This window comes from Lemur catta, chromosome 6 (assembly GCF_020740605.2).
Source record: "Lemur catta isolate mLemCat1 chromosome 6, mLemCat1.pri, whole genome shotgun sequence".
NCBI classification, from domain to species: Eukaryota; Metazoa; Chordata; class Mammalia; order Primates; family Lemuridae; genus Lemur; species Lemur catta.
In genome coordinates, this window is record NC_059133.1 from 8,758,478 (window position 1) to 8,786,381 (window position 27,904).

The 27,904-nt window shown below is 53.3% G+C and overlaps 2 protein-coding genes across 2 annotated transcripts in view; one reads left to right on the top strand and one right to left on the bottom strand.

The window, feature by feature from the left end:
• CBX7 (chromobox 7) overlaps positions 1–3,954 on the top strand; it is a 41,915-nt gene extending 37,961 nt beyond the window's left edge. Inside the window, exon 11 of the transcript XR_006735671.1 lies at positions 1–3,954. The gene's annotated coding sequence lies outside the window, so the exon portion shown is untranslated.
• LOC123640505 lies at positions 446–27,904 on the bottom strand. Its single transcript, XM_045555133.1, has 17 exons — positions 27,760–27,904; positions 25,532–25,682; positions 24,234–24,510; positions 23,893–24,010; positions 19,849–20,008; positions 18,551–18,827; positions 18,214–18,328; positions 17,775–17,978; positions 17,613–17,724; positions 8,164–8,342; positions 7,053–7,203; positions 5,307–5,583; positions 4,980–5,097; positions 2,789–2,948; positions 1,491–1,767; positions 1,154–1,268; positions 446–918 (listed from the first exon to the last, which is right to left on the bottom strand). The coding sequence occupies exons 1-17, from the start codon at positions 27,837–27,839 to the stop codon at positions 702–704; spliced, it is 2,988 nt and encodes a 995-aa protein (XP_045411089.1). The 5' UTR covers positions 27,840–27,904; the 3' UTR covers positions 446–701.

A 27,904-nucleotide genomic window follows, 5' to 3' on the forward strand; every position in this document is an offset into this window, starting at 1 on the left:
GTGATTTAGTTTACTGTGGAAAACACCAAGGCCAACTGGAAGCAAGTGCTGAATATGCAAAGGCCAAACAAACACACGCACTGATAAAGGAAGCCCACCCCTACCAGGAATACAATAGCCTTCTCCAAAGAGGGGAACCATCCTTCCCTCATCCAACCTCATGCCCAACCTCCCAGCTGCTGCAACAGGAGGAAAACAGCCCCCTCCAACAGGGGAGCTCCCAAACAGGAGGGGAAAGACCCCTCCAGTCCCGGCCCAAATAGAACAGAACACAGGACAAGTTTGGGAAATCTGTCCAAGGAACACTCAGGAGCGGGAAGGGGCAGCCAGCGTGGGAACCTCATGCCACAGTCCTGGGGGCTTGAGATTCTCCCCGAGGGGAATCAGCTTTGGACTCAGCCTCTGACACCGTGGGGAGGTCAAAATGAAGACACAGAGAGGAATCTCTGCATTTAATGTTTATTTGGGAAGAGAAGAATGACAATTGAGGGGGTACACCCGGGAAAAGACAAGGTTGGGCATTCTATAAAAAGGGGAAGTGTTAGGTCTTGCTCTTGGCGAAGGTTCGCTGGCACTAGTCAGGGTGCGAGGAGCTGGCGAGGGCCGCTGCTGAGCACGGTGGTGGCCCAGTGAGTCCCAGGGCGGCAGCTGTTCCTCTCGGAAGCTGGAGAGAAACTGGCTTCAGGGTCCAACAAGCAGCTTCAGCAGTCAGGCCTGCAGTCACATTTCTGGAGCAAAGTTCTGTACCCAGGGCTTCTTCCTGCTGGCTTCTCCACTGTTGCAGTTGGGTATGACAAGGATGACCCAATTCTCAGGATCAACTTGTACAAAGGATGTTTCTCAGAGCTTGTGAGTTTCACCCTGATGTGCACTCCCACCCATTTACGTGCAGTTAATGACCAGCTCGGTGAGTGTGGCCTGTTGGAAGGAGCCAGGTCAGGGGCTCCCGGGCTGGGGGGAAGGGAGATGGGTCCAGAGGCAGAAACAGCCAGTGACAGGAGGGCCCAGGAGAGCAGGGAGGAAGCCTTGGGGTGGGGGCAGCACTGGGGGCAGCCAGAGTGCTGCAGTGTGTCTGGGCAGGGGCCAAGGGAAGGCCAAAGGGGAAGCGCAGGGGCCAGGGAGACAGGGGATTTGGCTCCAGGAAGCCTCTCACCTGAGGATCTCCTGCAGCTGGGTGTCCAGTAATTGATGATTTTCATTCAATCCGTCCCAAGGCTGGAATGGCTTTCCCTGGTGGTGCACAAAGTTTTCCCAGCAGTGTTGAAATTCTGAGGTAGAGAGGGAGAAAGCAGTCAGGGCCCGGCAGGCCTCTCTTCCCTGCCCCTTGAGACAGTCCCCTCCCAGGGCCAGGTCCCCTGGGTGCCAGTGGGGGTCTGGCTGGCTCAGGCCTGAATAGGCTCCCCTAGAACCCTGACCTTCTGCTGGCGTCCAGACCCGTGAGTTCCCCACAGTGTTGTTCCTGCAGCTGCAACCCTGACCCCACTTCTCACCTGGAAGAGACATGATGTGTAGCTGGGCCCCTTTCTGATGCATCCTTCGAAGGCCCTGCTGGATTTCTGGCTCATGGTGGTAGTAGAGGCGGGCAGCAAATATGGTCAGGCTCATGTTCCTCTGTGTGGCCAGAAAGTCAGCCACGAGTTCTGCACAGTTGGCACAGGGACTCCAGGATGCGTACCAGGTAACCTGGTAGTCCTGGTCAGAGGACAGCATGCCATGGAACCAAGACAGGAAGCAGTTCTCTGCATGGCAAGGAGTTTTGGAATCACCCTGGGAGAGGAGGAGGAGAGAAGGGGGTGCTGTGGGTAGAGGGGCAGGCAATGCAGGGGAGGGACAGTGGCAGCAGGGCCCTGGCCAGGAGCCCCAGGACATTTGGTTCCTGGAGCTTCCTCCTCCATCCCTCCCCCTCTTGTCTGTCACACTCGAGTCTTCCCTGGCCCCACTCCTGGCTCCTGCACTGGCTCCAGCAGCCTGTCCAGGCGTCTGTCTAGCAGCCACCCTGAGCCCCTGCCTGGCCCTCTGGGCTGGGGCTTGTTCCTGCCTGCTGTCTGCTGGGGACGGCTGCGGGGCTGGACCCACCCCTGGGGGCCATGGCCCACTTGACGTGAGGCGTGGGCACCAGTGAGATACACGGGAGGAGGGGGCGCCAACTGTCTCATGAGGAGCCCGTAGGAACCGCAGGTTGAAACAGTGTCAGAGACGTCGCACTAGGCAAGATATTGCGGCTACGTTCCCGGTTTCTACCGCCTTCTCAGTATGGGGACTAGACAAATGTAACTGCATTTCTGTCCCTGGGTGCCCACGGGATGACACTGCTGTAGGGCCGGCCTGCCCCCCACAGCCACCACCACACCCCTGGGGGTCTCCTGCCTGGGTGAGGAGGGCAGGGGTGGCTGGGACATTGCAGGGTGAGACGTGTGGGGTCACCATGGTGCGATGACACGATCAGGGCACTGGGGGGGGCCCAGCCAGCCCAGCAGTGACCAGGCCAAACCCAACTCTCCACAGCGCCCTGTCCCTGCAGCCTGCTGGACGCAAAGCCCAGTCACACGACTTCGGGAAACACGCGCTGGTAGAGTCTGGGTGGCCCTACGCAGGCCGTAGTGGGCAGTCACAGCCCAGGACCACCAGTCCAGGGCAGTCCAGCAGGCACGTCCTGCCCAAGGACTTAAATGTGGGAAGAAAACATACAATTGAGAGCAGCTGTGTGGCATTTTCCTTGTTACTGGGTGTTGTGCATTCTCAACTGGCTTAGCTCCTGCCCGGGGTGTGGTTGGGGTGTGGACGATACCTGGTTTCGGAAGACCCCGCAGAGGAAGGAAGCAGGTGAATTGCTGTCCTTGTTTGTTTTCACCGTGAAGCACAGCCAGCAGCTGGTCCTGTCTCGGAGGCTGGTTGTGTTGTTGAACTGGTAGTAAAATATTTTTGGAGATATTCTCTCTATGGGGTCTCTGAAGGCATGGGAGAGAAACATAAAACCCAGATAGTGTCCCTGGAGTCTGTACAGTCTCAGGGCCATTGAACTGAGCCCCCTGCACCACCTGGGCACCGGGCCTGCCTGGCCCTGTGTAGCCCTGACACTCTGCAGCCTTCTGAGGCAGGAAGACTGGGGGAGAGGAAGAGACGCCCCGGCCTGAGAAGCAGGAAGGATGCAGAGGAAGGAGGAGCCTTTGGTGGCCTGTCCCACGTGGAGCATTCCAGCTGCTCCGGACCAGGGAGTTCCTGGGAGCAGAGACCCCACTGGACTGTAAGGCGGGCCTCTGCCCCATTCTTTTCTGCAGGACGAGGACACAGTCTGGCCTGGCCACTTAGGCCCAGACAGCCAAGGAGTGTGTACACAGATCTGGGCCTCTCTGGGCCTGCCCCTCGGAGGACAGCGGAACAGAGAGAGCATCGCCCTGGACAGGCTGAGGCAGCCAGGGGAGCCCCTGGATCCGGCCCTAGGAACTGTGCCCAGGGACACCAGCCACTCAGCAGCCCTGGGGACAGAGGGAGAGTGAGGGGCCAGGTGTGTGCCGCCTCTCAGGTCTTCACACTCAGAGGGCCAAGAAGAGAGGCAGGAGGAGCAGGGGGTGTTGGCCTGCGTCCCACCCTCGACTCCAATGGCGTTTCTGTCTTCTGCATCTGCCTGCCTGGAGCTGCACCTGTCGGGCTGAGCCCCTGCTTCCTCTTGTCCCCATGCCACAGAACAGGAGCGGTGGGTGTCCCAGGCCACCGTGTTGGGACCATGCCCACAGCCGCTCACAGCTCCCTCAGCTGGGGTTTGCTCCCGTGGTCCTCGACCCAGGTGCTCACTCCCAGACTCCCCTTGAGGGCCTGAGCTGCCCTTCCCTGGCCTCTCTGATCCCAGGCCGCCCTCCTCCTTTCTCTGCTTTCTGGAAAGGCTCTGAGGCTCTCCAGGCCCCCGTGTCCCCCAAAGCTACATTTACCCCAAGTCTTATTGAAATGTGAACCGACCCACTGAGTGTCTCTTTCTGCACATTCTCCACCCCAGCCCTGGGCTCGCCCTCGCCCAGCTCCACCTCGGGGGTTTGAGAGTGGGACAGGGAGAAGAGGGCTGGGGCGATGGGGATGCCGAGGGGGCACAAGGTGCAGATGGGGGGCTGTGAGGGCCAGGTCAGGAGCCACCTGGGAGAAGGACACAGGGAGCAGAGGCCCCTGCACTCCGCAGCCAGGCTCCCCCACAGAGGCCCTCGGTCACTGTCATGGGCTGAGCTGTGCCCCACCCCACGTTGGGCTGTTGGAGCCCTAAGCCCCAGCACTCGAGAGTGTGGGGTATTTGGAGACAGGTCCACTAAGGGGCTGAATCAGTGAAACGCAGGCTGCAGCGTGGGCCCTAGGCCCCTGGGACTGGGGTGTTGGTAAGAAGAGGACATCCTGAGGCACCGAGAGACTCCAGAGGTGCAGGGACACAGAGGGAAGACCATTGAGGACACAGTCCAAAGTGACCGTCTCCGAGGCAGGAGGAGAGAGGCCTCCGAGGACAAGACCCTGCTGACCCCATGATCGAGGGCTCCCGGCCTCCAGAACTGTGAGAAAACCAATGGCTGGCGAGTCAGCGCCTGGTGTGTGGCATCTCCTCTGGAGCCGTAGCCTGAAAAGGGGGTGTTCATGGAGCATGCGCATTGTCTGATAAACCGCGTCTTCCCTGAAGGAAGCTTCTCACAGCTTCTCAGTTTCACCCGCACGTGCACTCCCGCCCATTCACGTGCAGCTAAGGACCAGCTCGGTGAGTGTGGCCTGTTGGAAGGAGCCAGGTCAGGGGCTCCCGGGCTGCGGGGATGGAGGTCGGTCCAGAGGCAGAAACGGCCAGTGACAGGAAGGGCCCAGGAGAGCAGGGCAGAGGCCTTGGGGTGGGGACAGCACCGAGGGCAGGAGGAGGACAGGGGGCTGCAGTGCGTCTGGGCAGGGGCGGAGGGCAGGCCCGAGGGGAAGCGCAGCGGCCAGGGAGACAGGCGGCCTGTCTGGGGGAAGCCTCTCACCTGAGGATCTCCTCCAGTTTGGTGACCAGGAACTGATAATTTTTCTTCAGTTTGTTGTTATTTGTGACCCATGGCTTCCCATGGTTGTACACAAACTTTGCCCAGCAGTGTTCAAATTCTGAGGTTAAAGAGGGAGAAAGCAGTCAGTGCCCGCAGGCCTCTCTCCCCTGCCCGTTCAGACCACCCCATCCCACGGCCAGGTCTCCTGGGTGCCACTGGGGGTCCGGCTGGCTCAGGCCTGGAACCCTGACCCTCTGCTGGCGTCCAGACCCATGAGTTCCCCACAGTGTCCCTCCCGCAGCCGCACCCCCGACTCCCACTTCTCACCTTCATAATACATGATTCGCACCTTGGCCCCTTTCTGATCCATCCTGAGGAACCCCTGTCGGCAATCCGGGACCCAGAAGTAGTAGAGGCGGGCCGTGAGGATGGTTAGGCTCACTTTTGGGTATTTGGACAAAAAGTCAGCCACCTGCTGTGCACAGTTGGCACAGGGACTCCAGGATACATACCAGGTGACCTGGTAGTCCTGGTCAGGTGACATCGTCTGCTGGAACCAAGTGAGGAAGCACAGTTCTGTGTGGTAGGGACTCTTGCGGGGACCCTGGGAGAGGAAGAGGAGGAGGGAAGGGGGTGCTGTGGGTGGAGGGGCAGGCAGATGCAGGCAGTGGCAGGGCGGCCCTGGCCTGGAGCCCCAGGGCATTTGCTTCCTGGAAGCTGCTCCATGCCTCCTGCCATGGTTTGCATGTGTGTCCCAGCCTCACCTCATGTTGGAATGGAATCGCTGTTGCACTGGTGTTAAGAGGTGGGAGCTTAAGGAGCTGACGAGGCCAGGAGGCCTCCCCTGTGGGCAACCGGTGCGGTTACCGAAGATGAGTTCAGCTCCTCTGGATGTCTCTGGCCCTCCAGCCCCAGTGTTGCCACTTCAGGTAGGGCTCTTGCTTCCTCTCATCCCCACGTCATGGGACAGCAGTGACGTCGTCTCCCAGGCCACCGGTCTGGGCCCAGCCCTAAGCTTCCTCACAAACACCACGTGATAAGGCACCGGAAAGCCACCAGGAGTTGTTAGCACCTTGGTTTGGGCTTTTGAGACTTCACAACTCTGAACCAATATCTTTCTGTTCCTTGTAAATGACCTCTTCTGAGTCACTTCGTTATAGCATCACCAAACAGACGAAGACACTCCCCCTCTTGTCTGTCACACTCGAGTCTTCCCTGGCCCCACTCCTGGCTCCTGCACTGGCTCCAGCAGCCTGTCCAGGCGTCCGTCCAGCAGCCACCCTGAGCCCCTGCCTGGCCCTCTGGGCTGGGGCTTGTTCCTGCCTGCTGTCTGCTGGGGACGGCTGCGGGGCTGGACCCACCCCTGGGGGCCATGGCCCACTTGACGTGAGGCGTGGGCACCAGTGAGATACACGGGAGGAGGGGGCGCCAACTGTCTCATGAGGAGCCCGTAGGAACCGCGGGTTGAAACAGTGTCAGAGACGTCGCACTAGGCAAGATATCGCGGCTACGTTCCCGGTTTCTACCGCCTTCTCAGTATGGGGACTAGACAAATGTAACTGCATTTCTGTCCCTGGGTGCCCACGGGATGACACTGCTGTAGGGCCAGCCTGCCCCCCACAGCCACCACCACACCCCTGGGGGTCTCCTGCCTGGGTGAGGAGGGCAGGGGTGGCTGGGACATTGCAGGGTGAGACGTGTGGGGTCACCATGGTGCGATGACACGATCAGGGCACTGGGGGGGGCCCAGCCAGCCCAGCAGTGACCAGGCCAAACCCAACTCTCCACAGCGCCCTGTCCCTGCAGCCTGCTGGACGCAAAGCCCAGTCACACGACTTCGGGAAACACGTGCTGGTAGAGTCTGGGTGGCCCTACGCAGGCCGTAGTGGGCAGTCACAGCCCGGGACCACCAGTCCAGGGCAGTCCAGCAGGCACGTCCCGCCCAAGGACTTAAATGTGGGAAGAAAACATACAATTGAGAGCAGCTGTGTGGCATTTTCCTTGTTACTGTGTGTTGTGCATTCTCAACTGGCTTAGCTCCTGCCCGGGGTGTGGTTGGGGTGTGGACGATACCTGGTTTCGGAAGACCCCGCAGAGGAAGGAAGCAGGTGAGTTCTTAGTTTCCACCTCGAAGCACAGCCAGGTGTCGTTCCGGTAAGAGAGGATTGGTCTGTTGTTAAAGTGGTAGTAGAATGTTTTTTGATACATTCGCACCATCGGGTCTCTGAAGGCACAAGGGAGAAACATAGAGTGTCCCTGGAGTCCCTGCAGCCTCAGCCATCGAACTCAGCCCCTGGGCACTGGCCCTGCCCCAGCCCTGAGCCTCTGCAGCCTTCTCAGGCCGGAAGCCTGGAGGAAGAAGAGGGGTGCCGGCAAGGGCAGCAGTTGGGGGGTGACCTCTCCCAGCTCTGGCCCCAGCTCTGGCCCTTCCAGTGGGACACCCTCCAGGCTCCTCGCATTTCTGCCCACCCCTCCCCCAAATCATTAGAAATAAGCAGAGGAGGAAAAAACCCTCCACACCAAAATAGCAGCTTTCACCGTTTCAGCTCAGCATTGCTGACTTTTCACCTGTGCCTGTCACTGCTGTGTATGTGACTCTGCGTGGCTCCCACAGGCCCGGGCCCGGCTACCGTTCTACCTGCTGCGTGGAGCTGAGCTCCTGCAATGCTGCCCGAATCCTGGGGGCCGTCCCCATTTTACAGATGAGATGCCAGAGGGCTGTGGTCACCTGCCCAGGTCACAGAGCTGGTGAGTGACAGGGCTGGGTCCCCTGGCCAGGCCAGGCCGAGTCCAGCTGCTGCGTCACGCGGCCTGCGGGAGTGTGCGCGTGTGCACCTGCTCTCCTTGTACCAAAGTTTAAAATATGAGCATTTCTCGTGTTCATTACGCTTTTGGTCACATTCCATTTTAGCGGCACCGTTCCCAAAGGTGAAGCGCGGTCACGGAGGGCTGCGCAGGTGTGGGGCCACCTGCACCCCTGCTCTACTCTCAGCGCACGTGTCCTTGGAAAGGCTGTTCCCTCCTCCCACCCTGTCCTAAGACTTGCTGTTGACAGGGTGTGACTAGTCCACACATCCAGCAAGGGGTTGAACAGAATGAATTCCCCAGAGCTTGGGTGATCCTCTGGTGCAGCTCTGGCTGCTGAGGGAGCTCAGGAATGGCGGGAAGTGGCTGGGGGAGGCACCTCCAGGGGGCAGGGCCACCTGGCCTTGGCTTCCGGTGAGGCTGAGTGGGGAGCAGGGCGGGGGAGGGGCGGGCCAGGGCAGAAGCAGCAGTGGGGGCGTCCACAGACCGGGCAAAGACCCTCCACGGGGTGGGTGCTGCAGGGGAGCCAGTGAGAGTGAGCCCAGTGTCCAGACTGGGCTGGGGGAGGTCAAGAGCGGCATAGCAGGGGCCACAGGGGCAGAGAGACAGGGGTACCTGATCCGTAGAGTCATCCTTCAGCTCCTGGGCTGGCTTGTCCCTGCCCTGCTCTTTGTCTGGGGCAGTAGGTTTCCATTTCCTGTTTATGCATCCCTGGTGGTAGGACCTCCCTCCCTAAGGTGACGTCCCAGGGATGTGTGGGTGGTGGCTCCACCCTCTTCCTGGAGACGCTGTAGAGTGGGAGGTCCCTGGTGTGGTTTAGGCTCCTCAGGCTCCTTCCCAATTTCTCTGTGTTCCACCGGCCTGGCAGAGGGGCCCTCTGACAGAGACTGTCCCCACCCCCTCCCACCCTCCCCAGCTGCAGCAGGACACAAAGGGATTGCAAAGGGAAAGAAAATGTCATTCAAGCTCAAGAGAATGAGATGGCCTTCAGTTTGCATCCAGAAAGACATCCTGTGGTCTTCACACATATCAGACATCCCTCAGATAATAATAAACTAGAACCCCTGTGCAAGTTCAGTCCTAAGGGGGGAGGACTTGGAGCAGTCTCCAGTCACCAGAGTGCCCGCAGAGTCTAGGTGTCACACAGATGAGTCCCACATGAACCTGGCCCAGACCTGCTCCTTAAAATGTATCTAGTTTTAGCTTATAGGGCTTTAGGTACAGACCAATTCCCATTTTAATAATGGGAAAGTTGGATTGGAGGAAGCCAGAAGAATTAGGACCTAGTCTAGCCCATAGGTATTAAGATAAGAAGGACTAAAAAATAATTTAGAGTTACAATCTAATAACGGGTATATTGCAGCTTTTTTTAAATCATAAGGATTTTTTTTTTCATATTGATCATAAAGGAATCTCAGATTTAAAAACTTCTTGAGACTCAGAAGCCAAACCAAGGTCGACTTTAGGGTTTACTGACAGTCTCCAGGTTCCTGTCCTGCCAGCAAGTGACAGTGTTTAGTTATTTACCATGAGGCTGGGAACCCCTGAAGTCACCCATTTTATGTAACTTTCAAATATGACGGTTTAGTCCAAGCCTTGGTCTATAACCAATGTTTTCAACTGCATTTTGTTATAAAAAGGGAGCAAGTTTGTATTGGACTTTCGCAGATAATCGTATCACTATAAGAATACTCACAATTAGTTTCTGAATTCTTGGAGGAATTAAGAAGAAAAAAATGATGTTATCTAGGTTGACAGGAGCATATTTTAGCAAATTCCTGTAAATTATAAGTAGCTTAAGAGAGAAAATTGTCTTAAATCTAAAAGACAAAACATTTGAGTAATAAACCATGTTTCAAATAAAAATCATAATAAACATTATCAGGTATTTAATCTCATGTAATCGACTTTTCCTTCTGTTTGATCTCCATTAGTAGTTTCATGAGTCCATCAGTTTTGGGGGCGGTTTGGGAGGTTTTTTTTCCTTTTTTTGAACTCTGTTGCCCAGACAAGAATTCGGTGGCATCATTTAGCTCACTTCAACTTCAGACTCCTGGGCTCCAGCAATCCTCCTGCCTCAGCCTCCCGAGTAGCTGGGACTATAGTCCATCAGTTTTTACTTAGAGTTCTAGAAACTTATTTAATCCATTGATGTTAATGTTATTAGAAACCTGTTTTTAAGAGTACTTACTGGAGTCTTTTCCATGAGCCTGATATTGTAAATGTTTTAGAAAAGAATTTCAAACAATTACTGTGGAAGACAAAAATCTTACAACAACCATGGTAAAACTCTGATGAAAGTTTAGAGTTGCCAAGAAAATTTAGTTATTTTTATTACATATAGTATTTTAAGATAACAACCAGAGTTATGACTGACAACATATTAGATTTTAATAAATTGATATACATTTTGAAACATTTATATCAACAATATATCCATAAATGCAACTTGTCAACCCAAGTGAGAGACTGAGGCAAAAGTCGCAGTCAACTGAGGTCTATGAAGCTGTAGCTTGTGGGCGTACCAGGAAAACCCAAGTCCAGAAAATGCAAGTCGCAGAGTCATCTGCCTTCTGTGCTCTGAGACAAAGGTTTCAGGAGGCTCAGTATTTATACCGTGGAGAATGCACAGGAGGAAAAGCGGGTAGGCAGTGAAGCAGATGGTTACATTCTCATAATGTTAATTAGTGCCTAGTGAAGCTATGCTATTCATGAGATAAGGTAGGCATTTGAAGAAGTAAAGGAAAAGTTAATTCTGGAGACATCTTGGGGCCAGGTGGAGGAATGGTTCATCTCGTCCTGTCTTTGTTCTACACCTTATAATCTCTGTTGTAAGTGTGAAATTTAACAGACTTTAGTTCTGTGGACAAATGGAACGGTCAGACTTAGATTGCAGACCTAAGGTGACAATTGACACAGCATTATTTATGGGAGGATGTATATCGTGGAACTTTTAGGAGCTAAGCAAAGAATTTATTAATACTTATGAACAATTTGTAAGGCAGTCATCTGCAGAGGCATGAGGGGTGTTGTTTTTCGTAGGGCTCTAGTTAACGTATAACATTTTAACACAAGATGGGGAAGCAACAACCATGTATTTGGAAAATGGGTGTTGGGTGACTCAGGCTCCAGACATAACTTTCCCTTTGGCATAGTGAGTTTGGGTGGTCCTGATAATTTTTATTTTCTTTTACAACTAAAAGATCTGGTATTATTTATCATTTGACAATGTTTTTATGCAATTTACCAAATAAGCCTAATCATTTAATATTAATAGCTCTCTCTGTAAGATAGTAGATAAATCTTTTGATGCCTTTAGGCCCAACTGGAGAATCCCAAAGTTAATTTCAAGTTAAAGAGATTTAAATTAGAATTTGATTTGGGGTATGTTTTTCATGTGCTAAGAGACTCAAAACACTTGGTCAAAACAGAATCATAGGTCACTGAGAAATAACAGTGATTTGTTTAACCAGAGTGATAATCAAAAAACTTCAAAAACAATACAGGATGGATGTAAAAATCTTAACCCTTTTAAAGCTCAGTTTTTAAAGTAGTCAAAAACCTAATAAAAGCAACACAAAATTTTCTCGATAAAACATAAAGTCTGTTTCTTAGTGTTAGGATGCGGACTCACTAAGAGTGCATGGCATGGGTTGGAGAGAGATTTCTCACACACTGATTAGGATATACAGAAGTAAAAGTTTATTTCCGTAGAAAGAAAGAAAGAGAGAGAGAGAGAAGGGAGGAGTGGCCACGGCACACAGAAGGAGGAGTGAAAATGCCGGGCAATTGAGGAAAAGTGGCTGGTGGTTTTAAAATGTAAAAATGGATTTTTTTTTTCTCTGCTTTAGCAGGTTGATAACAGAAACAGTGGTGAAGCTGTTGCAGATGTCCTCTCCAGCTTATCCGAGTCCTTAAAATCTGTCTGGCGAGAGTTGAGGCAGAGAGCTAGAGTGGAGAGTTCGTACCCCTACTGTCTCCTTAGGGGTCTTCAAGGCTTTGAAAATGAAACTCTTAGAGATAACGAATGAGGCCACAGGTGTTTTAACTAAAGCAAAACAAAGGTGGTAGTTGTGTTCTGAGTTTCTTCTTCAGTGGCGCAATTATGTGCTGTGAGTTTATTTCCCTTACTTTCTGTTTGAGAGTTTATTTTTCTCTGTTCAATAGCTTATTAGTAAGATGATCTTTGACTTAGTCCAGCTACCAAAAACCTAAAGAAAAACCTCTGCGGTGTGATTGTTTCTGCTTATGGGATGCTCATTTAGATAATCTGGAAGTCAGACCTGATCAACGGGTACTGTAATTAGACACAGGAAGAACGTGTCCACAGTTTTAAGTGGACACTATATTATGTAGGAATGCAAACCAGAATATTAGCACCTTAAGCAGGGAAATACATGGCTTTTAGTATAGTCATAGGACATTCCCTGGTTACAGGGAACAGTTAGACATACCAAAAAAAGACAAGAGTACAGAATCAAGTTATACTAAAGAAAAACATTGCTATTTTTTTAGGCCCTTAAGATAGACATTTTAATGTCAGGCAGAGTTAGAACCAGAGAAAAAAAGTTCTAGGAGGTGATGAGTAAGTTGAGGGAGAGCGTTATCATCCCAGGCCTCACAGGGAGAAAACCTGGTGGCAATGATACGCAATCCTGGGTAGCGAGATACAGCACAAGCTGAACTTCTGAGATAAGAATTTAAGAAATTTCAAAAGCAAAACTCTACCTCCAAAAATGAAATTATCATTTTAAATGAGGAGTACATTTTTAACCTAAACCTAATGACATTATATAGATCTCAGGAATAAGATGACAGTTAAAGAAAGAGATTTGATTTTTAATTCCAAATTTGGAATTAAAATTAAAAATCAAATTAAATTAAAAGTAAAAATCAAATTAAATTAAAAATCAAAACCACTTGCAATTTTGTTAAGAAGAGATCAATAATTCAAGAAAACCATGTTGTCTTAAATGTTCTAATCCTGTGTCAGTGTAGCCCTGACACAATATTTAATTTTTAGAAAAACACAGTTTAAAAAAAAATCTTATCCAACAGGATCACAAATAAAACTTTCTTCATTAAGCCCGTCTTTTATAATTTTTTTTTCCTTTTGAGACAGAGTCTTGTACTGTCTTCCTGGCCAGAGTGCAGTGGTGTCATCATAGCTCACAACAACCTCAAACTCCTGGGCTGGAGAGATCCTCCTGCCTCAGCCTCCCGAGTAGCTGGGACTACAGGTGGGCACCAGCACGCCTAACTCATTTTTCTGTTTTTTATAGATATAGGGTCTTACTCTTGCGCAGGCTAATCTCGAACTCTGGGCCTCAAGCTATTGAACCTCCTGCTTTGGCCTCCCAGAGTGCTAGGATGATAGGCGTGAGCCACCTCGCCTGGCCTATCAATTTTTTTTGACTTGTTTAGACCTATAATCATTTTCCCAAGCCCCAAGTCTTAGTGCTATAAAATTTTTTTCTAAATTTTGGAACCAACAATTATTTTGTATTAGGATACAACTTTATCACGCAAGATTCTTTTTATACAAAATTTTTTAAAATTTATATTTTGATTAATAGATCTAAGTATATGTGGTCTTTTTACAACATTTAAGAAGCCGAGAATGAGCTTATATTTATTTAACAATTTGTTTCAGGTTTTTAAAAATCTTGTTTGAATATGACCTAGATATTCCATGAGTATCTATTATTTGATTTAACATAATTTTAAGATTACATGAAATGTCCCTTTGTATATGTGTGAATTCGTAGGTGGGATGAGAAAGATTTCTCACACACAGATTTGGATCTTAAGAAATAAAAAGTACATTTCAGAGAGAGAAAGAGAGAAGGAAAAAGAGAGAGAGGTGAGGCGGCATTGGAAAGGAAGAGAAGTGGGGCTGCCTGCTCTGAGGCCAAGTGGCTGGGAGTTTTTATAGGGAAAAAGGGTAAGGAAACAGTTAATGTTGTAAACTAATGACTGGAGCTGGCTGAAGAAGCTATTTCTGCTTTCTTTCTTTTTTTTTTTTTTCCTTCTGTGTGAGGCCGGCTTGTCAGGGTCCTTGAAAGTGGCTCTGGCGGGAACTGAGGCACAGAGCTCACACCCTGCCGTCCCAGGCTGTGAAGCGGACTCTTAGAGACAGCAGGTGAGGCCAAAAGACAAGCCAGGTGTTTAATGAAACAAAACAAAGCGCAGTTGTGCTGTGAGTTTTTCTCCAAAGGGGCAATTATGTGTTGGAAGCTTATTCCTCTTCCTTTCCGTTTGATAGTTTATTTTCCTCTGTTAGGTTATTAGTAAGGCCATCTTTCAGTAACTGTTTATTTATAATTACCTCATTCGTTTTTTTATTTTAACAATTACACCTAGGTTATTTATGAAAATGAAGATTTTAGACAGAGCTAGTCATTAATCCAGGTGTTTTTAATTAACCAATTTCATAGCCTGTTAATATCAAATGTTTCCCTAGATACCAACCTTAAAGTTAAAAACATAGGTACCTTACCAGCAACTCAGAAAACAGCTGCTTGCATTAAGTAAATATTAATCTTGTTAAAGAATTGCAAAACAAAGATCATTCTGTTTTAAGCTGAGTTTATAGCATTTGACCTTAAACCATCTAGTAGAATTAAATATAAACTATCTCAGTAAATCGAGGCAGAAATGCATGTTGACATACATTTTTTTTTTTTTTTTTTAGACAGAGTCCCCCTCTGTTGCCTGGGCTACAGTGCTGTGGCATCAGCCCAGCTCACAGCAAACTCAAATTCCTGGGCTCAAGCCATCCTCCTGCCTCAGCCTCCCCAGTAGCTGGGACTACAGATGCATGTCACCACACCTGCCTAATTTTTTCTATTTTTTCTTTTAGTAGATGCAGGGTCTCGCTCTTGCTCAGGCTGGTCTCAAACTCCTAACTTGAAGGGATCCTCCTGGCTTGGCCTCCCAGAGTGCTGGGATTACAAATATGAGCCATCATGCCTGGCCTGGAATAACATTTTTTAAGGGATTTCAGGCTGACTACACCACATTTTATTATTATATGTAGACACAACAGAATACATAGTACATGTACATACACATAAACACATTGAGACACATATACATACACATAAAGATCTTATAGCTTTTATTTTCAAATTTTAGTGATGAGAGAGTAAAACTTACAAACTACCAGTTTATAAAAAAGTTGTATCCAAAATATCTTTCTGACAAAATGGGATAAGGCTAAACTTTAAGAATTTATTTATTTATTTATTTTTATTTTATTTATTTATTTTTTTTTTTTTGAGACAGAGTCTCACTTTGTTGCCCGGGCTAGAGTGAGTGCCGTGGCATCAGCCTAGCTCACAGCAACCTCAGACTCCTGGGCTTAAGCGATCCTACTGCCTCAGCCTCCCGAGTAGCTGGGACTACAGGCATGAGCCACCATGCCCGGCTAATTTTTTTTTGTATATATATTTTTAGTTGGCCAGATAATTTCTTTCTATTTTTAGTAGAGACGGGGTCTCACTCTTGCTCAGGCTGGTCTCGAACTCCTGACCTTGAGCGATCCACCCGCCTCGGCCTCCCAGAGCTAGGATTACAGGCGTGAGCCACCGCGCCCGGCCTTATTTATTTTTTTTTTTTTTGAGAGAGAGTCTCGCTTTGTTGCCCGGGCTAGAGTGAGTGCCATGGCGTCAGCCTAGCTCACAGCAACCTCAAACTCCTGGGCTTAAGCAATCCTCCTGCCTCAGCCTCCCGAGTAGCTGGGACTACAGGCATGTGCCACCATGCCCGGCTAATTTTTTTCCATATATATTTTTAGCTGTCCAGATCATTTCTTTCTATTTTTAGTAGAGACGGGGTCTCGCTCTTGCTCAGGCTGGTCTCGAATTCCTGACCTCGAGCGATCCACCCGCCTTGGCCTCCCAGAGTGCTAGGATTACAGGCGTGAGCCACCGCGCCCGGCCAAGAATTTATTTTTTTTAAGTAGGCAATCTTATAAAGGCTGTGAACCAAATTTTGGGTAAAGCACTTTGAAGCGGTTACCAATATACTGGATTGGAAAAAGAATAGTTAACTGTGAAAATGTGATTAAAGTATGTGAGGAGGACCAAAAGAGAAGAATCTAGCAAGTTCTGTGCAGCATTTTGTTAGACTCAATTCTTTGTCCTTGAAGCTAAGAATGTTGCCATTCCTCAGTGTAGAGAGGGTATCTTTCCGTGAGAATTTCGCCTTTTGTTTTTAAGAAACAGCATGAAGTTCAATATGATTTTTTTGTATCTGCTGGTTTTTAAGTTTTTTACTTTAGTAGTATGACAGAATAGCTGTTTAGACAAGCTAAAGAAACAGGAGGAATTGAAGACGGGGAGCATAAAGCTCCAGAGAGGTAAACCTTTCAGCAGCTAGCTTTGCCACAGTATTTTGTACCAGGGCAATCTTTGAATCCTGAATGTTTTATGTTTGTTTGTTTGTTTGTTTGTCTCGCTCTGTCACCCAGGCTGGAGTGCCCTGGCACAATCAAAACTCACTGCAGGCTCAAACTCCTGGGCTCAGGCAATCCTCCTGCCTCAGCCTCCTAAGTAGAGTAGCCGGGAGTGCAACCATGCCTGGGTAGTTTAAACATCTTTTGTAGAGATGGGATCTCGCTATGTTGCCCAGGCTGGAATCCAACTCCTGCCTTCAGGGGGTCCTCTGCTGTTGGCCTCCCAAACTGTGGAAATGAGTGAAAGCTTTCATTTCACTTTTGTTAGGCTCAACATATCAATGAGATATGTGCAGAGTATTTGAACTGTATGACATCATAGCCACGGTCTTTGAGTTTAGTTTCAAGAACCCCAGATTGGGCCGGGCACGGTGGCTCATACCTCTAATCCTAGCAATCTGGGAGGCCGAGGCAGGTGGATTGTTTGAGCTAGGGGTTCGAGACCAGCCTGAGCAAGAGTGAGATCCCGTCTCTACCATAAATAGAAGGAAACTAGCTGGACAACTAAAAATATATAGAAAAAATAGCTGGGCATGGTGGTGCATGCCTGTAGTCCCAGCTGCTTGGGGGGCTGAGGCAGGAGGATCACTTGAGCCCAGGAGTTTGACGTTGCTGTGAGCTAGGCTGACGCCATGGTACTCTAGCTTGGGCAACAGAGTAAGACTCCGTCTCAAAAAAAAAAAAAAAAAAGAAAAGAAAAAGACCAACAGATTGAATGATGGATCCCTGTGGTTGAACATGGTACAGGCTGGAGTTCCAGAAAATATCTTGGCATGCCTTTGAACTTTGCAAGCTCATTTGTAACTAAATTTGTCTAGGTGATTTAGTTTACTGTGGAAAACACCAAGGCCAACTGGAAGCAAGTGCTGAATATGCAAAGACCAAACAAACACGCGCACTGATAAAGGAAGCCCACCCCTACCAGGAATACAATAGCCTTCTCCAAAGAGGGGAACCATCCTTCCCTCATCCAACCTCATGCCCAACCTCCCAGCTGCTGCAACAGGAGGAAAACAGCCCCCTCCAACAGGGGAGCTCCCAAACAGGAGGGGAAAGACCCCTCCAGTCCCGGCCCAAATAGAACAGAACACAGGACAAGTTTGGGAAATCTGTCCAAGGAACACTCAGGAGCGGGAAGGGGCAGCCAGCGTGGGAACCTCATGCCACAGTCCTGGGGGCTTGAGATTCTCCCCGAGGGGAATCAGCTTTGGACTCAACCTCTGACACCGTGGGGAGGTCAAAATGAAGACACAGAGAGGAATCTCTGCATTTAATGTTTATTTGGGAAGAGAAGAATGACAATTGAGGGGGTACACCCGGGAAAAGACAAGGTTGGGCATTCTATAAAAAGGGGAAGTGTTAGGTCTTGCTCTTGGCGAAGGTTCGCTGGCACTAGTCAGGGTGCGAGGAGCTGGCGAGGGCTGCTGCTGAGCATGGTGGTGGCCCAGTGAGTCCCAGGGCGGCAGCTGTTCCTCTCGGAAGCTGGAGAGAAACTGGCTTCAGGGTCCAACAAGCAGCTTCAGCAGTCAGGCCTGCAGTCACATTTCTGGAGCAAAGTTCTGTACCCAGGGCTTCTTCCTGCTGGCTTCTCCACTGTTGCAGTTGGGTATGACAAGGATGACCCAATTCTCAGGATCAACTTGTACAAAGGATGTTTCTCAGAGCTTGTGAGTTTCACCCTGATGTGCACTCCCACCCATTTACGTGCAGTTAATGACCAGCTCGGTGAGTGTGGCCTGTTGGAAGGAGCCAGGTCAGGGGCTCCCGGGCTGGGGGGAAGGGAGATGGGTCCAGAGGCAGAAACAGCCAGTGACAGGAGGGCCCAGGAGAGCAGGGAGGAAGCCTTGGGGTGGGGGCAGCACTGGGGGCAGCCAGAGTGCTGCAGTGCGTCTGGGCAGGGGCCAAGGGAAGGCCAGAGGGGAAGCGCAGGGGCCAGGGAGACAGGGGATTTGGCTCCAGGAAGCCTCTCACCTGAGGATCTCCTGCAGCTGGGTGTCAAGTAATTGATGATTTTCATTCAATCCGTCCCAAGGCTGGAATGGCTTTCCCTGGTTGTGCACAAAGTTTTCCCAGCAGTGTTGAAATTCTGAGGTCAAAGAGGAAGAAAGCAGTCAGGGCCCGGCAGGCCTCTCTCCCCTGCCCATTCAGACCGCCCCATTCCAGGGCCAGGTCTCCTGGGTGCCAGTGGGGGTCTGGCTGGCTCAGTCGTAGCCAGCCTTCTATGTGACTGTCACCTCTGCTGCCATCCAGACCCACAAGTTTGCCATGGAGTCCCACCAGCAGCCGCGCCCCTGACCCCACTTCTCACCTTTATAATTCATGATGTGCACCTTGGCCCCTTCCTTATTCAACCTGCGAAGCCCCTGCTGGTAATCAGGGTCCTGGCCATAGTAGAGGCGGGCAGCAAATATGGTCAGGCTCACGTTCGTGTGTGTGGCCAGAAAGTCAGCCACGAGACCCGCACACTCGGGGCAGGGACTCCAGGATGTGTACCAGGTGACCTGGTAGTCCTGGTCAGAGGACAGCAGGTCATTGAACCAAGTCAGGAAGCAGTCCTCTGCATGGCAAGGAGTCTTGGAATCACCCTGGGAGAGGAGGAGGAGAGAAGGGGGTGCTGTGGGTGGAGGGGCAGGCAATGCAGGGGAGGGACAGTGGCAGCAGGGCCCTGGCCAGGAGCCCCAGGACATTTGGTTCCTGGAGCTTCCTCCTCCATCCCTCCCCCTCTTGTCTGTCACACTCGAGTCTTCCCTGGCCCCACTCCTGGCTCCTGCACTGGCTCCAGCAGCCTGTCCAGGCGTCCGTCCAGCAGCCACCCTGAGCCCCTGCCTGGCCCTCTGGGCTGGGGCTTGTTCCTGCCTGCTGTCTGCTGGGGACGGCTGCGGGGCTGGACCCACCCCTGGGGGCCATGGTCCACTTGACGTGAGGCGTGGGCACCAGTGAGATACACGGGAGGAGGGGGCGCCAACTGTCTCATGAGGAGCCCGTAGGAACCGCAGGTTGAAACAGTGTCAGAGACGTCGCACTAGGCAAGATATTGCGGCTACGTTCCCGGTTTCTACCGCCTTCTCAGTATGGGGACTAGACAAATGTAACTGCATTTCTGTCCCTGGGTGCCCACGGGATGACACTGCTGTAGGGCCAGCCTGCCCCCCACAGCCCCCACCACACCCCTGGGGGTCTCCTGCCTGGGTGAGGAGGGCAGGGGTGGCTGGGACATTGCAGGGTGAGACGTGTGGGGTCACCATGGTGCGATGACACGATCAGGGCACTGGGGGGGGCCCAGCCAGCCCAGCAGTGACCAGGCCAAACCCAACTCTCCACAGCGCCCTGTCCCTGCAGCCTGCTGGACGCAAAGCCCAGTCACACGACTTCGGGAAACACGCGCTGGTAGAGTCTGGGTGGCCCTACGCAGGCCGTAGTGGGCAGTCACAGCCCGGGACCACCAGTCCAGGGCAGTCCAGCAGGCATGTCCTGCCCAAGGACTTAAATGTGGGAAGAAAACATACAATTGAGAGCGGCTGTGTGGCATTTTCCTTGTTACTGTGTGTTGTGCATTCTCAACTGGCTTAGCTCCTGCCCGGGGTGTGGTTGGGGTGTGGACGATACCTGGTTTCGGAAGACCCCGCTGCACAAGGGGACAGGTGAGTTGCTGTCCTTGTTTGTTTCCACCTCAAAGCACAGCCAGGTGCTTTTTCGACCATAAGCCCATTGTAGGTTTTGAAAGTGGATGTTGAATTTTCTTTGATCTATCCTCTCCAAAGGGCTTCTGAAGGCACAAGAGAGAAACATAGAGTGTCCCTGGAGTCCCTGCACCCTCAGCCATTGAACTCAGCCCCCGGCAGCCCCTGGGCACTGGCCCTGCCCCAGCCCTGAGCCTCTGCAGCCTTCCCAGGCAGGAAGCCTGGAGGAAGAGGAAGAGGGGTGCCAGCAAGGGCAGCAGTTGGGGGGTGACCTCTCCCAGCTCTGGTCCTTCCAGTTGGACATCCCCCAGGCTCCCCGCATTTCTGCCCACCCCTCCCCCAAATCATTAGAAATAAGCAGAGGAGGAAAAAACCTTCCACACCAAAATAGTAGCTTTCACCGTTTCAGCTCAGTTCATTGCTGACTTTTCACCTGTGCCTGTCACTGCTGTGTGTGTGACTCTGCGTGGCTCCCACACGCCCAGGCCCAGATACTGTCCTAAGACTTGCTGTTGACAGGGTGTGACTAGTCCACACATCCAGCAAGGGGTTGAACAGAATGAATTCCCCAGAGCTTGGGTGATCCTCTGGTGCAGCTCTGGCTGCTGAGGGAGCTCAGGAATGGCGGGAAGTGGCTGGGGGAGGCGCCCCCAGGGGGCAGGGCCACCTGGCCTTGGCTTCCGGTGAGGCTGAGTGGGGAGCAGGGCAGGGGAGGGGCGGGCCAGGGCAGAAGCAGCAGTGGGGGCGTCCACAGACCGGGCAAAGACCCTCCACAGGGTGGGTGCTGCAGGGGAGCCAGTGAGAGTGAGCCCAGTGTCCGGACTGGGCTGGGGAAGGTCAGGAGGAGCAGCAGGGTCTGCGGGTGGGGGACAGGCAGAGCTGCTGCAGTACCTGCTCTGTGGATTCAGGCTGCAGCCTCTGGGTAGGCCTGTTCTTGTCCTGCTCTTTGTTGGGGCTTCTGCTTTATTTCCTGCCTACAGGGCCCTTTCCTGGGAGGCCTCCCACACCCTGCTTTGGCACGTGATGGAAGTGCCCTCAGTGGTTCAGCCTCCTGAGCCTCTGACCTACCTTGTCTTTTTCCTTGGGACCCTCCAGCTTGACAGAAGTTCCTCTGATAGAGACAAACCCCCTGTACTGCAACCCCCACCCCTGCAGTGCAGCAGGACAGCAAGGGAATTGCAAAGGCAAAGGAAAGAAATTGCAAACAGACACTGGGAGGGGGATCCAGAGCAGGGGTGAGATAGGAGGGAGGCACCATTCCTCCTGGTGGACAGGGCAGGCTGGAGCCCGCTCCCCACCACCCCTGCTGGCACTTAGTTGACATCAGTACCCTGGCAGGACTCTGGACCTGCTGCAATGTCATGGCCAGAGGTGTGTGGAGCAGCTCCTGCACCCCATTCTCTCCTCCAGGCCCCCAATGGCATTGGGAGGGGAGGCTCATGACCTCAACATTTCAGGGGAGGTTCCAGGCACAGAGAGGCTAAGATACTCCCTCCAGGTCACACAGCAAAGAAATGGCAGAGCTGCAGTCCTGGCAGGCTGCCTGCTGCCCTCCCTGCCCCACGACTACCTGCTGCTGGGTCCCTCATGCTCCCTGGAAAGGAGAGGGACAGGGGCACCAGAGGAAAGAGATTGCTGCCCCCAAAGGGACTCCCAGGTCAGGGATGAAGGACCTGAACTTCCCGTTTGTGTTCTAGAGTCATCTCCTTGTGTTCACACATATTAACCAGCATCCCTCAAATAAGACAAAACAAAGAGCATCTATGAAGGTTGAATCCTAAGCAGGGAGGGCGTAAAAAAGTGACCAGTAACTGCAGAGTCTGGATGTCACACAAGGATTCCCAAGTGCACCTTGCCAGCTTGTCCCCTGCCCCCACCCTGTAACCCTATGCTGTCCCCAGACCCTGCAAGGCCCTGGGGGAGGAGGAGCTTGGGCAGGAGTTTATAAGGTTCATGGGAATGGCGTCTCCTCTACCCTATCTGTCCTGATGTCCTGGGGACACGGCCCATGGAAGAGTCTAGAATGAGCGGGCTCCTCCCAGGAAAGACCCTGCTCTACTCGCTGACTGACCCCAGATCCACATGCTGGGGCATGTCAGTGGGAGAGCTGAGATGCCCCGGCCTGAGAAGCAGGAAGGATGCAGAGGAAGGAGGAGCCTTTGGTGGCCTGTCCCACGTGGAGCATTCCAGCTGCTCCGGACCAGGGAGTTCCTGGGAGCAGAGACCCCACTGGACTGTAAGGCGGGCCTCTGCCCCATTCTTTTCTGCAGGACGAGGACACAGTCTGGCCTGGCCACTTAGGCCCAGACAGCCAAGGAGTGTGTACACAGATCTGGGCCTCTCTGGGCCTGCCCCTCGGGGGACAGCGGAACAGAGAGAGCATCGCCCTGGACAGGCTGAAGCAGCCAGAGGAGCCCCTGGATCCGGCCCTAGGAACTGTGCCCAGGGACACCAGCCACTCAGCAGCCCTGGGGACAGAGGGAGAGTGAGGGGCCAGGTGTGTGCCGCCTCTCAGGTCTTCACACTCAGAGGGCCAAGAAGAGAGGCAGGAGGAGCAGGGGGTGTTGGCCTGCGTCCCACCCTCGACTCCAATGGCGTTTCTGTCTTCTCCATCTGCCTGCCTGGAGCTGCACCTGTCGGGCTGAGCCCCTGCTTCCTCTTGTCCCCATGCCACAGAACAGGAGCGGTGGGTGTCCCAGGCCACCGTGTTGGGACCATGCCCACAGCCGCTCACAGCTCCCTCAGCTGGGGTTTGCTCCCGTGGTCCTCGACCCAGGTGCTCACTCCCAGACTCCCCTTGAGGGCCTGAGCTGCCCTTCCCTGGCCTCTCTGATCCCAGGCCGCCCTCCTCCTTTCTCTGCTTTCTGGAAAGGCTCTGAGGCTCTCCAGGCCCCCGTGTCCCCCAAAGCTACATTTACCCCAAGTCTTATTGAAATGTGAACCGACCCACTGAGTGTCTCTTTCTGCACATTCTCCACCCCAGCCCTGGGCTCGCCCTCGCCCAGCTCCACCTCGGGGGTTTGAGAGCGGGACAGGGAGAAGAGGGCTGGGGCGATGGGGATGCCGAGGGGGCACAAGGTGCAGATGGGGGGCTGTGAGGGCCAGGTCAGGAGCCACCTGGGAGAAGGACACAGGGAGCAGAGGCCCCTGCACTCCGCAGCCAGGCTCCCCCACAGAGGCCCTCGGTCACTGTCATGGGCTGAGCTGTGCCCCACCCCACGTTGGGCTGTTGGAGCCCTAAGCCCCAGCACTCGAGAGTGTGGGGTATTTGGAGACAGGTCCACTAAGGGGCTGAATCAGTGAAACGCAGGCTGCAGCGTGGGCCCTAGGCCCCTGGGACTGGGGTGTTGGTTAGAAGAGGACATCCTGAGGCACCGAGAGACTCCAGAGGTGCAGGGACACAGAGGGAAGACCATTGAGAACACAGTCCAAAGTGACCGTCTCCGAGGCAGGAGGAGAGAGGCCTCCGAGGACAAGACCCTGCTGACCCCATGATCGAGGGCTCCCGGCCTCCAGAACTGTGAGAAAACCAATGGCTGGCGAGTCAGCGCCTGGTGTGTGGCATCTCCTCTGGAGCCGTAGCCTGAAAAGGGGGTGTTCATGGAGCATGCGCATTGTCTGATAAACCGCGTCTTCCCTGAAGGAAGCTTCTCACAGCTTCTCAGTTTCACCCGCACGTGCACTCCCGCCCATTCACGTGCAGCTAAGGACCAGCTCGGTGAGTGTGGCCTGTTGGAAGGAGCCAGGTCAGGGGCTCCCGGGCTGCGGGGATGGAGGTCGGTCCAGAGGCAGAAACGGCCAGTGACAGGAGGGCCCAGGAGAGCAGGGCAGAGGCCTTGGGGTGGGGACAGCACCGAGGGCAGGAGGAGGACAGGGGGCTGCAGTGCGTCTGGGCAGGGGCGGAGGGCAGGCCCGAGGGGAAGCGCAGCGGCCAGGGAGACAGGCGGCCTGTCTGGGGGAAGCCTCTCACCTGAGGATCTCCTCCAGTTTGGTGACCAGGAACTGATAATTTTCATCCAGTCTGCCCCAACACAGGAGCCAAGGCCTTCCGTAGTTAATCACGAAGTTGTCCCAGCAGTATTGAAATTCTGAGATCAAAGAGGGAGAAAGCAGTCAGGGCCCGGCAGGCCTCTCTCCCCTGCCCATTCAGACTGTCCCCTCCCAGGGCCAGGTCTCCTGGGTGCCACTGGGGGTCTGGCTGGCTGAGGCCTGGCCAGGCTCCTATGCGACCGTCACCGCAGCTGCCATCCAGACCCATGAGTTTGCCATGGAGTCCCACCAGCAGCCGCGCCCCTGACCCCCACTTCTCACCTTTATAATTCATGATGAGCACCTTGGCCCCTTCCTTATTCATCCTGCGAAGCCCCTGCCGGTAATCTGGGTCCCAGCTGTAGTAGAGGCGGGCAGCAAATATGGTCAGGCTCACGTTCGTGTGTGTGGCCAGAAAGTCAGCCACGAGACCCGCACAGTGGGCACAAGGACTCCAGGATGTGTACCAGGTGACCTGGTAGTCCTGGTCAGAGGACAGCAGGTCATTGAACCAAGTCAGGAAGCAGTCCTCTGCATGGCAAGGAGTCTTGGAATCACCCTGGGAGAGGAGGAGGAGAGAAGGGGGTGCTGTGGGTAGAGGGGCAGGCAATGCAGGGGAGGGACAGTGGCAGCAGGGCCCTGGCCAGGAGCCCCAGGACATTTGGTTCCTGGAGCTTCCTCCTCCATCCCTCCCCCTCTTGTCTGTCACACTCGAGTCTTCCCTGGCCCCACTCCTGGCTCCTGCACTGGCTCCAGCAGCCTGTCCAGGCGTCCGTCCAGCAGCCACCCTGAGCCCCTGCCTGGCCCTCTGGGCTGGGGCTTGTTCCTGCCTGCTGTCTGCTGGGGACGGCTGCGGGGCTGGACCCACCCCTGGGGGCCATGGCCCACTTGACGTGAGGCGTGGGCACCAGTGAGATACACGGGAGGAGGGGGCGCCAACTGTCTCATGAGGAGCCCGTAGGAACCGCAGGTTGAAACAGTGTCAGAGACGTCGCACTAGGCAAGATATTGCGGCTACGTTCCCGGTTTCTACCGCCTTCTCAGTATGGGGACTAGACAAATGTAACTGCATTTCTGTCCCTGGGTGCCCACGGGATGACACTGCTGTAGGGCCGGCCTGCCCCCCACAGCCCCCACCACACCCCTGGGGGTCTCCTGCCTGGGTGAGGAGGGCAGGGGTGGCTGGGATATTGCAGGGTGAGGCGTGTGGGGTCACCGTGGTGCGATGACACGATCAGGGCACTGGGGGGCGCCCAGCCAGCCCAGCAGTGACCAGGCCAAACCCAACTCTCCACAGCGCCCTGTCCCTGCAGCCTGCTGGACGCAAAGCCCAGTCACACGACTTCGGGAAACACGCGCTGGTAGAGTCTGGGTGGCCCTACGCAGGCCGTAGTGGGCAGTCACAGCCCGGGACCACCAGTCCAGGGCAGTCCAGCAGGCACGTCCCGCCCAAGGACTTAAATGTGGGAAGAAAACATACAATTGAGAGCAGCTGTGTGGCATTTTCCTTGTTACTGTGTGTTGTGCATTCTCAACTGGCTTAGCTCCTGCCCGGGGTGCGGTTGGGGTGTGGACGATACCTGGTTTCGGAAGACCCCGCAGAGGAAGGAAGCAGGTGAGTTCTTAGTTTCCACCTCGAAGCACAGCCAGGTGTCGTTCCGGTAAGAGAGGATTGGTCTGTTGTTAAAGTGGTAGTAGAATGTTTTTTGATACATTCGCACCATCGGGTCTCTGAAGGCACAAGGGAGAAACATAGAGTGTCCCTGGAGTTCCTGCAGTCTCAGCCATGGAACTCAGCTCCCTGCACACCCCCGGGCACTGGCCCTGCCCCAGCCGTGAGCAGCCCTGAGCCTCTGCAACCTTCCCAGGCAGGAAGCCTGGGGGGAGAGGAAGAGGGGTGCTGGCAAGGGCAGCAGGTGGGGGGTGACCTCTCCCAGCTCTGGTCCTTCCAGTGGGACACCCCCCACGCTCCCCGCATTTCTGCCTACCCCTCCCCAAAATCATTAGAAATAATTTAAAGAGCTCAGGAAATTTTATCCCAAAATATGACTCCTAGGTATAAAGAATATTTTCAATTAAAGGCGCTTAGGGATTAACAGGCTCTTGGAAGAGGCTTGCCCTCTATCTGCATAAACCAAAACAAACAAGCAAACAAACAAACAATGGACTTCCCTTCCTCTCCCCTTATGTCAGTACATTGTAGGAAACATGGAGAATGCAGCCAGACTTGCCCAGATCACCTGAAACATAATAGCCTGTCTCTCAGGTTAATGTACAAATCGATCCTTCCCCATCTATTTATCCTGCCAGAGACCCGGTATTGCCCCAACACAGATTGACCTGTACTCTCATTCCCTTCTCCCTAAGAGGCATGTGGAAAACTCCACTGGGGTGTTGAGTGATCACTCTAGGATTCTCCCCATGCACGTGGTGAAAAAACCCTTCTCTTATTAACCTGCCTATTAAGTGAGTTGATCTTTCAGTGACATTTTGGTGGAAAGAGCAAGTTTCCCCTCACGACCACGTAAGCAAAGGAAGGAAAAGCTCTCCACCCCAAACAGCAGCTTCGACCACGTCAGCTCAGTCCATTCCTGACTTTTCACCTGTGCATGTTACCATTGTGTGTTTCTTTATTTGAATCTTTACTTTAAAAAGATCTTTATGAAGATACTAATTAGAAGTTTTCCCTCCTGTCTCTCCCAAACTACTGCTTATTTTCCGAATTACCTCCATCACCCAGGGTCAAATATTCCACTTATTTGGTCTCTCTCTCTCTCTTTTTTTTTTTGAGACAGTCTCGCTCTGTTGCCTGAGCTAGGGTGCCATGGCGTCAGCCTAGCTCACAGCAACCTCAAACTCCTGGGCTCAAGCGATCCTCCTACCTCAGCCTCCCGAGTAGCTGGGACTACAGGCATGTGCCACCATGCCCGGCTAATTTTTTCTATCTACTGTTATGTGTGTAACTCAGGCTCCCACAGGCCCGGGCCCGGCTACCGTTCTACCTGCTGCGTGGAGCTGAGCTCCTGCAATGCTGCCCGAATCCTGGGGGCCGTCCCCATTTTATAGATGAGATGCCAGAGGGCTGTGGTCACCTGCCCAGGTCACAGAGCTGGTGAGTGACAGGGCTGGGTCCCCTGGCCAGGCCAGGCCGAGTCCAGCTGCTGCGTCACGCGGCCTGCGGGAGTGTGCGCGTGTGCACCTGCTCTCCTTGTACCAAAGTTTAAAATATGAGCATTTCTCATGTTCATTACGCTTTTGGTCACATTCCATTTTAGCGGCACCGTTCCCAAAGGTGAAGCGCGGTCACGGAGGGCTGCGCAGGTGTGGGGCCACCTGCACCCCTGCTCTGCTCTCAGCGCACGTGTCCTTGGAAAGGCTGTTCCCTCCTCCCACCCTGTCCTAAGACTTGCTGTTGACAGGGTGTGACTAGTCCACACATCCAGCAAGGGGTTGAACAGAATGAATTCCCCAGAGCTTGGGTGATCCTCTGGTGCAGCTCTGGCTGCTGAGGGAGCTCAGGAATGGCGGGAAGTGGCTGGGGGAGGCGCCCCCAGGGGGCAGGGCCACCTTCCAGTGAGGCTGAGCGGGGAGCAGGGCAGGGGAGGGGCGGCCCAGGGCAGAAGCAGCAGTGGGGGTGTCCGCAGACCAGGCAAAGACCCTCCAGGGGGTGGGTGCTGCAGGGGAGCCTGGGAGGGGCAGATGGGGAGCTCAGGGCTGGGTCTCAGCCGGGGAGGCCAGTGCTGGGCACAGCAGGGGCCATCAGGCCAGGAGGGCAGCAGGGGCCCAGGGGGCAGCATGTGAGTAGTACCTGATCAGTGGATTGGGGCTGCAGCCTCCTGGACAAGTTTGTAGCACCCTGGCAGTTCGTCTGGCTCCGTAGGTTTCCATTTCCTGCTTATGGGGCTCTAGGAATGAGACAGCCCTCCTTAAAGTGACCTCCCAGGGGCCTGGGA

Excerpts from the sequence above, each read along its gene's own strand:
- LOC123640505 (XM_045555133.1), bottom strand. The coding sequence starts at position 27,839 with ATGGAAACCTACGGAGCCAGACGAACTGCCAGGGTGCTACAAACTTGT. Across the intron at positions 24,511-25,531 it reads GCGGGGTCTTCCGAAACCAG|GGTGATTCCAAGACTCCTTG; the intron begins GTATCGTCCACA and ends CTCCTCTCCCAG. Across the intron at positions 20,009-23,892 it reads AAACTGGAGGAGATCCTCAG|AAGCCCTTTGGAGAGGATAG; the intron begins GTGAGAGGCTTC and ends TTGTGCCTTCAG.